The sequence below is a fragment of the Plectropomus leopardus genome, chromosome 3 (assembly GCF_026936395.1).
Source record: "Plectropomus leopardus strain MGB_pleo_1.0 chromosome 3, ASM2693639v1, whole genome shotgun sequence".
NCBI lineage: Eukaryota > Metazoa > Chordata > Actinopteri > Perciformes > Serranidae > Plectropomus > Plectropomus leopardus.
In genome coordinates this window covers 34,050,683-34,064,015 of record NC_142178.1, presented here as the reverse complement: position 1 = coordinate 34,064,015, position 13,333 = coordinate 34,050,683, and the positions used below count along the sequence as shown (strand labels likewise).

Below are 13,333 nucleotides of genomic sequence, written 5' to 3'. Positions count from 1 at the left end.
AGTGCAATGCAAAAGTAAATGCAGCAGTCCCTTTTCATTGTTTTCTCTGGTCATATAGCACCAATTTCAAAAGTATTTGCATCTCTCTATTGCACAGACACACTAGTTTGATGTGAAGACCATTGTTCCATCAGTAAAATACTTCATTAAGTGAGTGATAGCTGTAGACACCCTTCTTAAGAATTTTTTTTTACCGATATTCACTCCCCCAAACCCAGATTTCATTAAAAAGGAGCAGATGCTGAAATGTTTTGCTTCATACTGAAAGAGGGCAAAGTCAACAAGGGCCTTTTGGGACAAGCACAGCTCACAATATTTTGTTTTTCAGAAAGTAAAGAGAAAAATACAAATGAGCTGCTGATTATACACAAGCGTCCCTCTAAATGTAAAACAAAATCTACAGAGTGCTTGTTTTTATGTTAATGTTGTTTTTAAAGTCTAATTTTCACCTGCATGTATTATAGATTTATTTTTTGCCATGTAAATACACAAACAATAATCAGCCCTCTCTGTTGTGTGTGTTTAGTTATATTCAGCAGTCAGTGGCATGACCGCATCTTTATGTTTCCTCACCAGGTTTATCCGTAAGCAAGGTCTAGATCGTCTGTTCTTTGAGTGTGACACTCACATGTGGAGGCTGGGTGACCGTAAAATCCCAGATGGCATCTCGGTGGATGGCGGCTCCGACTGGTTCCTTCTCAACCGCATGTTCATCGAATATGTCATCAACTCCAAGGACGACTTGGTCACCAACATGAAGCGCTTCTACGCCTACACTCTGCTGCCAGCCGAAGTAACACTAACACACACACACACACACACACACACAGTTTTCACACACTCAAGTGTTTCTCAGCCTTCAAATTGACAGTTGAGCTCTTTGCACTTACACTGCATCACATATAGAGAAACTATACCGTGCTGTCTTTTCATCACTGTGTTAGACGTGCAGGAAATAAAGACGTTGGAGGCAGACATAAAATCATACAGTGCTGGCGAGATGTAAACGCTGACTTTCCAACCGTAAACAAGGATTGGATGAGAATTGAATGATCTCTGTTGGGAAATTGGATGTTTATCATGAGCTACTGTGAATCTCAAGTCTCCGCTGCTACTCGATTTCCTCTGCGTGAATTGAATGCCATAAAAAATAAAAGGTATACGATTTTCTAATTTTGTCTCTCTGTCTCTGCTCCTCCTCTGCCCTCTCCGCGCCCTGTTTTCCAGTCGTTCTTCCACACAGTGCTGGAGAACAGCGCCCACTGTGAGAGCATGGTGGATAACAACCTGCGCATCACTAACTGGAACCGCAAACTGGGCTGTAAGTGCCAGTACAAGCACATTGTCGACTGGTGTGGATGCTCCCCCAACGACTTCAAGCCTGCAGACTTCCACCGCTTCCAGGTAATAATAACACATAGTACTGCATCAGGACCACAAATCTTGCAGAAGCGGGAGGTCAAAATTGAAACTGCAGGTCCTGAGATTCAGCCAGCACTAACCAGAAGGATGTAGTGAGGAACATTAAAACATATCATTACAATACAAAAGCAAAGCAAGGCAAGTCTTAACTTACAGAAAGAAACAAAAGTAGGAGCTCTACTCCTCAACACTGCCTTAGAAAGACACAGGAATATTAAAAAATAATATCACCTCAGCAAAACAACACAGCTTCTAAAAGAATGAGTTAAATAATCATGTTATTTTGCCCTACACAGTGCACAAGTATGACTTTTTAATGCACTAGATGTATTTTGGCTACTTATTACTAAAATGTATGCATATCTTTATTAATGCTACAGTAAAATGATGTGCTTTCAGTAGGAGAAGGTGCAAAATCCATAGAAAAGCTAATGGCTATCAGACTTTATGCAGGTGCGTTTGCATTGTCAGAATGTTTGCTGGAGCAAGATTTAAGCTGCAAGACTACTTTATTTGTCCCAGAGGAAATTTGTCTTGGACATAAAGGCTTCCACACAAAAATACAACCATAGTGCAAAAACAGACATGAAGTGCACAGCACAGACAAGCACAGGCGGGCTGTAAAGGTCAGAAGTTCAGCAGGCGGGAGCAGGATTAAGGGGCCCTGACACACCAGGATGACTGTTGGCCGGCAGTTAATGTCAGGCCATTGGTGAGCGTCTGTCGCCTTAGCTGTTGCGGTGTGTCCTGCACTGTTGACACTAGTCGGTCCTTGTTTACAGTCCTGATTGCCGGCTTTTCAACCAATTAGACATAGAAAGTATGAGCAAGTCGGCCGTTGGCTGTAGTCTTTGTGGTGTGTTTAAGGGCAACTTTTTTGGCATGAGGCAACACAGTCGGCCTTCGTTGCCACTAGTTTTTTAATGTTGGTGTGTTGCGTCTTGGCCTAAAGAAAACAGTCCCACACTGGGCTCCGATACATAACACTAATGTCGGGAAAAACCTCTTTTTGCTTTGCAGCCTTGTGGATAATGTTTGTGTCTAAAAGCAGAGCTTGTGGCACTGGTTGGGCAGGGCCCATATTTATTATAAATCCCTCTTCTTAATGCTCCAAGAACTTTAAAATTGAAATTTACACAAAGGGTTTAGGGGGACAAACAAATGCTGAAGGCAGTGTTAGACATTTTTGTATTTTTTGTGGGCCCTTTCCATTTTTTCTTGTTCAGAATCGAAGTTAATTGCTCTTCTGTTGCCTCACAGCGGGAGCAAAATCCCCGATAAACTTATGGCGCAGGTTGAATATGCCTCTGAAATACAAGCAGGAAAGCCATCACTCAGAAATAGCTGCAGGCAAACCCTCCAACCAAGGACGACTGGACTGCAATTACTACTGAAGCTGAATAACGAAATTGGCCTTTATCCCGAGACTACGTGTGAACATTATGTAAAATAATGGGAAAATGGACTGTATGTATGTGCATGTAAGATGTAACCCATTAAATATAAAGTTGCAACAGATGGATGCCGGGTTAGGAATAAAAAATCTTCGTTCAAAGTGAAGAAAAGGACACGTTTATTCATTGAGGCATGTTTTCCACCAGCAGTACAGTGCAGGAGAGACCTGTAAGACAAACTCTTAAGTGATCACATAAAACATCCCATTTATGCTCAGAGTAACCAGTCAGACAAGTATGTTTGCTCGATGTGGAATACTGTTTTTTAGTTTGCACGTGATGCTAACAACAAGTAGGCTCCAATTTGTAGCGATAAGATAAGCAGAGCTTTGAGGAAAGTATGATGCAGGTATACAGACAGAAAAACTTAATCTGACAGTCAAATGCAAACAAAATCAATAACTGCATTTGTCATGTATTTGCAGCCCTTAGGAATGCAAAAAAGTGGTGAAATGCAAGGTTTCAAAGGTTTATTTTTGTGAAGTGAAATGCAATGTGGCAGGCTTGTAAGGCTGTACTGACAGACTACAAAAGAGGTTTCATGAATAAAAACTCAAGGTTGATTTAATGTTATTTCAAGTCAAAATAAATTGGATGAATATCCTTTATTCCTATGTTTGTTAGAAGGAGTGAAAGTGTGGTACTTTTTAATTTATTTAATTCCAAAATTTCCCTTTTAGTCATTTGATAGATACAGGCCTGGGCTTGAAGATATAATATGTAACTTCTCTGCAATGAATTGTCTACAACGCCAGTTTTATATTTTGTTAAGTTATGTACTTTAAATATCCTAAACATTTTCCAATAATGTTAAAACCAAAGAGAAATCTGTAATTTTCGTACTTGTCAGTGGTGTCATATCCCGTTTGCTCATGCATCAGGGATGTGGACATACATCAACTATCTATCAAGTTTTAAGCCACATTTTACAATACATTTTTAAGATATTGACCATTTATAAGTATATATTTTAAGCGGATACAGGATTTTAGTCATCAGATGTCTAAAATCTAAGTTATCAGAGAGACAAGCTGAGCAAACGCTCGCAGTAACTTAGCTTCAGCCCCTGCTGTGCCGAACAGCATAAGAGAAACACTGATCTGTGATATAAAACTACTTCATTCAGTGTTATTACCTGTTTAATCACCTAGTCCATTTGTTTTGGAGAGAAAAAAAACCTCTGGAAATAATGTGGCTTCTGGTTAACACTTCTTGAACATCTGGATCTTCAGTTATCACGAAAAAAAGCTGAGCACGTTAGTAGACGCTAGACTCAGCAGCTCCTCTGTGACAAGCCAAACAGCACTCGAGGATCACTGATTTTAATATTAAACTTCTTTATTGAGTGTTTCTAGTTTAAATCATGGGGTCGTTTTATATTGGAGAGGAAGAGACCTCTGTCAATAATCCAGCTCCCGGTCAAAAACCCCTGAATATCTGGATCTTAACCTTAAGAGAAACAAACTGGGCAAATAGCAGCAGCTCGACTCCAGCCCTGCTGTGCCAAACTGCATCCAAAAAACACTGATTTATAAGGAGAAACTGCTCTATTCAGTGCTTTTACTGGTATTAATCTGTTTATTTTGAAGAGGAAGAGACCTCTGCAGATAATTTGGCTCCCAGTAACAACCGATTGAATTATTAACACTGAAGTTATCCTAACCAGGAGAAGCTGACTGCAATGCAGACGCCGAGCAACAGAAAATTGCATATTGTATGTTTAAACACAGGATATCAATCAGTGACATCAGGTAACGCTTCAAACAAAAATTTAAATGAAAAGAATAAATCACTTTTAGAGGATGTTTGCAGCACTCACAGTGCAGTATGTCATGGGAAATCAGCAGCAGTCAATCACCAAATTCTCTTGCCTTAAGGTCTGTCCTCCTCACCTCAGCATCCAGCCTGATCCCACAGCTTTCACAATCAATATGTGCAAAATTATGTCTCGATTAGTATGACCCTGAAAGAAAAAAACTTATTTAATAGTAATTAGATCCTCTTTGCCTTGAGAGTGAGGGGGGAGAGGAGTTAGTTAGCTTTTCAAAATGAAAGTGAATGAGTGGCAGTGACTCCAGGACCCCAGAGAAAGTCAGCATCGCAGTTTGACTTCTAATGTGCTCCTAAAAAGTAAAAGCTGCGGTACAAAGCGAAAACGTTAAATATCACTTTGAGTCATATCCTTTAAGTGCCGTGACTCATTTTGTCTCTCCTGTCCTTCACACACCCGTCAAAGCTGACCTCAGTCCTCCCTTCGCCAGACCCCGTCTGCCGTCTGTCTCGCCTCAGTCTCTGGCTGTTCAGTGCCAACACATTACCGCAGGTCCTTGGCACTGCCGCTGGGTCTGGTTGGCACCCTGGTATCAGTGAAGTCCAACCTTGGGAACAAAGCAGCCTTTTCCAAAAGCCAGCCTGGCCCCTGGTATTAATAGGACTTAATATCCCATTGAGCGCGCGATCCGAGTTTTCCTTTGAACCTTGGCACTGGGGGAGATACAGACAAGTGAAGTAGGCTTCAATTTGGTTTGCAGATGAGACGAATAATTCAAGGTAAAACTGTCGGGTTCCCCCGCATGGTGATTTTTTTGAAGTGCACCTACCAGGGGAGGGGGCCATCCTGGAGAGGGAGAGTGGCGATGTGCCTTTTGTCTTAGTGCATCATTGTTTAGTAATGTGTTTGAGAATGAGGTGCATTTGGGAAGCGTGTTGGAAAGACAGGCTGTGACAGGTCTGTACTTTCAGCCGGCTGCACCGAGGGCATGTCAGAACGCACAAAATCTGGGTAAAAGCTTCCCTCCCTTCTTGTTTGATATCTGTAGCTGATCACTGGGGGTTAATGCATCATCTCTGAAGCCACACCGACATCCCACAGCTGTCACTCCGGTGTGAGAAAAAGTGCACTTCATTAAGTCTTTTTTTTTTTCTTTTTTTTTTTTTTTTTAGCAGGTAGCAAAGAGGTGTTTGGTGCTGGGTATCAGCAAATAGTTCTGTGTCTGGGACTGAAAAGATGTCTTTGTGTGTTGGCCAAGCTGCAGAGGCGGCAGATTTCATGATGCACCATCAACTACACAAGCAACAGTGAGGGTGAGAAAGACGGGTGGAGTGGAGGAGGTCAGACAGAGTGACAAACTCAAAGAAGTGTTGAGAAATGAGATGATGAAGTGATGGATAAATTCAGACAAGGACCGCACTAAAAAAATCACACAGCTGCTGTATCGATTTACACACAGATGCTTATGAGACGTGTGAAGCATCTTCTTATCTTTCTTAATAATGAATCCTGTAATGAAGCTGTCTGACACAGATGCTCCAGCAATGCAGCCAAAATCCTTTCATCGATAGTTGCGTTTAGGCCTCTCTCAGTGGCTAACTTATTTTCTCCTTCACTGTTCTTCCCTTGACATCTGAGATAGCAATCAAGTCTTTCCAGATCAATAAAGATTTTTTTTTCTTTTTGGAATATACAGCTCATAAAATGGAAACTGTAGTATAGTATATTTTCCTGATCTTGTCTGCAGGGTATTCAAGATGAGTAGCTGTTAATTCAAATATTATAGTGAGTGCAATGTTTCCATAAATAATGCAACTGACTCATGGAAACCTAACTTTTTTTTTGCATGGGAGCTCTAAAAGCAAACTGTTGTCATTAGCAGGGCTTCAACTAATGACTTCTTTCATCGCCAATTAATTTGATTATTTACTCAATCAATCGATTTGTTCTTTTATCTATAAAATGGTGAAAAAATGTCAATCAGTGTTTCTTAAAGCCCAAGATAACATCCTCAAATGTCTTTTTTATTTCTCCATAACCCAAAGATGTCTACCAGTTGGTCCGGATTGTTTTCTACCCTTGCTTAAGTCAAATTATTTTGAAGAAGCACATTTATTCAGGAATTTACAAAAAAAAAACCAGCAAAGATGAAAATCTGAAAAGGAAAGTAAGCCTTTGCTTACCAGAAATGTTCTGCTTTCCTCTTGTCTCAAAAGTACAGTTCCCCTGAAAATCAGAAGTACATACTGTATTTCTCCTCTTACAACTTTTGTCGATCTAAATAGTTTTGGTTTGAGTTGCAGAGTGTTGGAGATATCGACCGTAGAGATGTCTGCCTATAGTTCCTATATGAAACTGCTGCTGTGGAAGATTACGAGTAAACGGTTGTGATTTCTGGAAAGAGACATTGCTGCTGAATTCTTCAAATTTTTTATTTATTTTATTTTTTTTTTGGTGTTTTGAGCCAAGTGCTATCTTATTCCATTATATTGAAGAGAAGGCTGACATCTTTATGGCTGATATCTCCAACACCCTACAACTCACATCAGAACAGTCCAGATTTGTAAATGGCATTACAGGTTAGAGGAAAAATGTGTATTTTTGATTAAGGGGTAAACCGTACTTTTATGGGGGAACTGCGCCAGTTCTTCTGTTAGCAGGTTGTGATTACGTTGTGTAAAGTCTCTAGAGGGAGCTGCATTAAGTCTGATAAATTGCCTCAAGTGATTTCACTGTGGAGCTGGGAAGAAGTTAACTCACTAAAACTCTGTAGCTCCTCAGCTCTGCTTGTAGCAAACCAGAATCTCAATCCAAACTCTTGACAGTCAAATTTTGTTGTAGGTTACAGGCACCAGATTTGTCCATAGTTGGTCTGAAAATGTTATAAAAATGTAATGCTAAATTGTTAGAGTGCTCGTTAACCCTTTACCAGTCAACCAAGTCTGCTGGTCAATAACTTAAATAACAAAAATTACACATTATAGACTGTAGAATATGTTCACAAAATTCATCAATATATTAATTTAAAAAAAGAATCCCTAGGATAATGCCTAGTAAAAAGTGCAAAAGTCAATGTAATAAAATAGAAATCTGAAATAAATAACGTCATACAATAAACATATAAAAATAAATAAGATAAAATAAATAGATGCAAATGAAAAATTGGGGAAAAAAATCAGTATAGAATTTATGGTTTAAAAAAAAAACATAAAAATAAATACAAATAATAATAATAAATTTAGTGGAAAAAAAATCTATTTAAAATGTATGGTAGGAAGTAGCTAACTAAATATGATAAAAATAGAATTGAAAAGACTTTCAGTAAAGTCAAAATACGCAAGTACTCAAAATAATCAAAACTGCATTGTCGGTATAAAATTAAATTAGGTTTGGTTAAGTATTTAGTGAAGCAATTGGAGTGCAAAAAATGTCCACCATGTGGTTACAATGCCTGTTAGGGTTAAATACTCTCATGACCCCTGAACTTTATCTTGCAGACCCTTGTGGGGCTCTAGATAAGGCTGTGCGATATGGAGAATATCAAATATCACAATATTTTTGGCCAGTTGTAATGCAGCATTTAAAACCAAGAAAAGGCAACATATTACAATACCTGAAATCTAAGCTGATATCTAGATATCCTGTGTTAAATCACAATATGAATTTAATATTGGCATTTTGCCCAACCCTAGTCCTTACCTCCAGGTTGAAAACAAAAGATGTAATACACATAGACCATTTGTTCTGCAAATAGAAGAAAAAGAGATACTGAGGAAAGAGCCATTTTGATTTAATATATGTAATAATTCATTCACATTTCCATACAGAAAATATTGACCTCCTTTTTATCGGCTACCTTCTAACACCCTCTGCTCTATCTCCTCTTCCTTCTCTCTGCCCACACGCCACTTCCACACACATCTAACACATCGTATTTGTTTCCCTGCCATCCTGGCACACCACCATTTCCTAATCTTCTCCTTTTTTCTTCTTTATCTCTCCCCTGCCCGCTTTGCTGTTATGTTCCCCTCCCTCCCTCCCATCTCCCTCTGCAGCAAACGGTGCGGCCCACCTTCTTTGCCAGGAAGTTTGAAGCCAGCGTGAACCAGGAGATAGTGAACCAGCTGGACGCCTACCTGTTTGGACCGCTTCCCCAGGGAACGCAGGGGCTGAACTCGTACTGGGAGAACGTGTACGACGAGCCGGATGGCGTGGCCAGTCTGTCTGACACGCAGCTCACGTACTTCCACTCCTTCTCGCGGCTGGGCCTGGCCAGAGCTGCCGCCTCGTTGCAGGGAAACCCAAAGGACCACAGCTGCAGGTAAACACATCCACCTTAACAAATACTTTTTCACTCATCGTGACACGCCTGCACCGCCATACGCAGGTGCATTTGGTTTGTTTTGACTCTCAAAACCAGCCGCACCCGTGTTGGCATAAAACCACAACATAAAAGCTTTTGTGTGTCTGTTGATGCATCTTCTCTTTCGTGGAAATAGGAAAGCAATAAATAGTTCCAATCAGCTACTGGGAACTCTGGGTAATGCAATTCATTGTGTAACACGATACGATGCCCAGTCAATTTATCCCGGAGATAATGAGGCTATGTGGGTCATTGAAAGCTGTCCCTTCAGGCCAGTTTATTATTAGTGGAAATGTATGAATAGCAGTGATGTTAACATGCTGTATGTGGTTTAAAGTGAAGAGGGAACCGTGCTGTGCTTTCATATTTTATGGCCAAATGGAACATTTAAGCTGCGTGTACTTCAGTCAAGGTTTTCAGCAGCATATGTTTTCAGGAGCATCTGGTGTAGGAGCACTTTAGGTTAGCTTTCCTTTAGTTTCTCTGCACAGCGATGAAACCCAGACGCAAAGTGATTAAAAAACAGTGACAAATTAAATATGCTGATTCAGAAGCCGAAAACAGAGGTGCAAATTGCTAATTTGTGTATGTGTGACAGAGAGCGGCGTGTAGCTCATAAAAAGCATCTTACCTTGAAACAGAATGAAAAAACAACAAACTCAACACCTACAATGGCAAACATTGAGATGACATCTTTATGTTCATCAGTGAACATAAAAATGACTCAGTGTGAGGCAGGATAATGGGAAATATACAGAACACAGCGTGAAGGAAAGTATTTGTTTGAACAAGATATGGAGACACGCTGTGATTGGATCTGCTGTAGTTTTTGTTGGTAGGCGTCCAAACTGCCGATTCATATTGTTCCAACCAGTTCCAGAAAACTTCTGGGAATCTAGCTGATGGGAACTTTGAGTGCAACGTCACTTGCTGTTGTGGAGTAAATCTAAGAGGCAAAATTAAAATGAAAATTAAAAAACGATCGCCTCATGTCAGCTGAGGTGGTTTGCGCTTCATAAGAAGGGCGTCCCGGTGCCACCTCATACTGCTGCAATGTGGGTGTTCTGTAAAGTCCTGCGGGTAATACCGAGCAGAGAAAGGAAGCATATTTCCATCTGTCAAACCTCAAAACCATCTACGGCTGCAGCTGTTTCCACTCATACAGCTGTTTAAAGGCAGAGCGAGAGCAGAAGACGGTGGTTAAATACATGCATGCGTGTGTCTATGATATATAACTTATAATATATTTCTATGTATTCATTGCCCGCAAAGTGGCCTGTGAGAACAAGCATTTCCTTTAAGTGAAATGGAAGTTAGATGGTTTTAAGCTTCGGTACTGTGATGCATTTTCCACGTGAAGCGGAATATTTGAGCAAAGTACAGCTACAAGACAGATTTAAACTAAATCCTTTGAATGTGATTGGATCGCTAAAAAGTGGGTGGGCTTTGAGCTCAGCGTGATATGGAGCTAAAAACGAACTGTTGGCTCCACACACACACACACACACACACACACACACACACACACACACATACATACCTCCCTCACTGTTAGATCAGGAGGAAGACCAGGAAGAGATGAATGACCTCCACCACAAAGGTTTTGCCCGCTGATATCCAAACACACATCTCCTCCTGTCTCTCTCCATATTGCTCTTTGAGCTATAACAAGCATCAGGCATGGAAGTGTGCTTTATATGACCTGCATGGCTAGCTAGTTGCCCAAAGTCTTTGATTGGATTAACATTTGCAAACGGCACAATCACAACCGTGGTGATACTCAGTACAACAGAACTCCCTCTTGTGTGATATTGCTTCATTTTACAGGAAATCTCATTAAAATCTGCAGAAAGATATATTCTTTCTGGCTGAGGTTTTTATATTACATGTAATGAGTGTGTCCTGCTTTGCAAGTTTCAGGTTTCTTTGCAGGTGTTGTGTCAAAGTTTGTGTGTTTCCTGTATTAGATAGTGATTAACTTTCATGTTAATGATGTACCTAATTTCACTCACTTGACATGGCAGGTTTGAGTCTCATATTTCACAGAAATGCACAGACGTCCCTCCTTTAGTAGAGGAATGTGAAAACACCTCTGTGTTTTGACAAGTCGGTATAGTCAAGCTCAGACATTTTATGATACAAAAACAGAAGAAAACACATTTATTAAGGGAAAGGGATCTTAAATTCTTTGAAGCCTGAGAAAAGGGAGGGTGATGAGCAGCTCAACAAGAAATGGCCTAAAAATGAGTAAAAAGTTACAAGAAAAATGTAGAAAAATAAGCAGAAAAAATAGTACAGTAAAAAACAAACTAACAAAAAAAAAACCAAGCAAGAAAATGAACCGGAAAGTGCAAAAAAAACAGTATTTTTTCTTTTGTTTTCTGTTACAGAATTTTAAAAATATAATTAAGAGAATAATAAATACAGTTTTCTTGACATTTTTCTCTCTTTTTTCATAATATTTAACAATTCCAGCTAATTTTCAGACCTTTTTGTCACGTTTTAGTTTTTTCAAAAAAAGTGTAATTGCGGGACATTTCTTGCCAAGTTGCTTATTATGTTTTTCCTGTGTTTAAAAACAAAATCAACCCAATGTTCTTAGATTTCAAAGGTTTAAATGCTTGTAAAAAAGGCATCTGAATGCAGCACAAAAAAGTGATCCAGGTGTTTGTAGGATTAAGTCTCAAGTTCTCACATGCAAACTATAAGACTTAATGTCTGAATGCTTGCAAAGCTGTTTTACAGGTGTTTTACAAAGCTGACTCCAGATTCTTTCACTGGATTTTATTTGGGATGGAGCTAATTGAGCACAGATGAGTAGGCGGGTTCATAATAAAAAGAATAATTTAGGTGCCATGTGTTCACCTTTCTGTGATGACCATTAGCATAGCAGAAATATATTAATGAATTTTTCAGTAACCTGCAACCAAAACAAAAATTCCATCTTCTGCACATCAACAAGAGACATTTCTAATTGTTCCTGAAGTCCTCTGCTATATTTGGGGATCAAAATGATCATTATCAGTCATTTTGGTAAATAAAAATGCTTCTTTCAAAAGAGCAAAGTCATATGTCATCTAATAATAAGGAAGTACCATTATAACTTGAAAACAAACAAGGTCAGAAAGGTGTTTGACAGTTCTGGAAACACCATCAGAGGAGCAGTAGATGTAGTTGATTTATTTTATGGAAATTCGGATGCCTTTTCACTTGGATGTAACGGCAAAACATGAGCAGCACAAATTTACCCAGCATATCCATGTTATGTGTTATCCATGCTGACACGTAATATGGTTGGCGGTATTTTCCAAGCTTTAGTAGAATGTCATAATTTAACACACAGCGCCAGACAGCCGCACCAGTCTTATGACGTCTTCTGTCATAAATTAATTACTGCAGCATTACTTGGTGGGAGCCATGAATAATACAATATTTCTCATAATTCTTGACAAAAGGCATTGCTAATAATCTTCACTGTGTTACAAGATAAGTCTTTGATACAAGATTATGAAGTTTATGAGCAAAAATCAGGAACTCGCAACTAAATACTGTGAGATGAGTCACAACCGCAGCGAGGCATCATTAAGATCTAGCTGGGGAAAAAAGTGGAAATTAAAGGTAAAATGAGCCTCGTGACTTTCTTTTAGATCAGTCACACTCTGGTTTATTGGCCAATAATTACATACACTGTGTGTGTGTGTGTGTGTGTGTGTGTGTGTGTGTGATCACATGAGGCCTGCATGGTGTGGCATCATCTGTGTTTTATAGATTTGCAATAAAAACCGATCAAGGTTAAGCTTTGAAGTCAAACTAAGTCACTAACGGCTGAGATCATTTATTTAACATTGGGGAGACCATTTCAATCAACACCTTCTGCAACCCAGCCCTACAAGAGAGTCTGGGGGGAATTCCCTCTTAACTTAAGAAACTAAATCTTAGTTTGGGGATCTCAAAGTTTTGATGACCGAGTTCCATTTTCGGGGTCCAGCGTATGATCAGCTCTCTCACAGAGATGCCGGCTTTACATTTTTCACAGAGCCAAACGACGGCGGCATCATGACTCTTCAGTGTGTGATTTTAGTAGTGCTACCCCCTGAACTTTGAAATATCGAAATCATCAGTCGTCATCAGACGGGGTCGTGACTCACTGACGTCAGGCGACATGAGGGCTTTCGTTGCCGCTAGTTCTTTGCTGTCTGTTTAGTGAGTCTGGGTGTTTACACAGAACTCGATTTGGCGCTCATCTGCCAGCTTAAAGGTGACATTTTAAGCATATTTGAGTATTGAGGGTGGGTGCTCCCCCCTCCAATATGTGTAAAAGAA

At 39.7% G+C, this 13,333-nt stretch overlaps 1 protein-coding gene across 2 annotated transcripts in view; it reads left to right on the top strand.

The window, feature by feature from the left end:
• xylt1 (xylosyltransferase I) overlaps positions 1 to 13,333 on the top strand; it is a 185,540-nt gene that overhangs the window by 149,147 nt on the left and 23,060 nt on the right. For both annotated transcript variants that reach the window (XM_088074093.1, XM_042485290.2), the window contains 3 exons: positions 577 to 793; positions 1,228 to 1,404; positions 8,703 to 8,968. In XM_088074093.1, the coding sequence (XP_087930219.1) occupies positions 577 to 793; positions 1,228 to 1,404; positions 8,703 to 8,968 (660 nt within the window). The remainder of the gene's footprint in view (positions 1 to 576; positions 794 to 1,227; positions 1,405 to 8,702; positions 8,969 to 13,333) is intronic.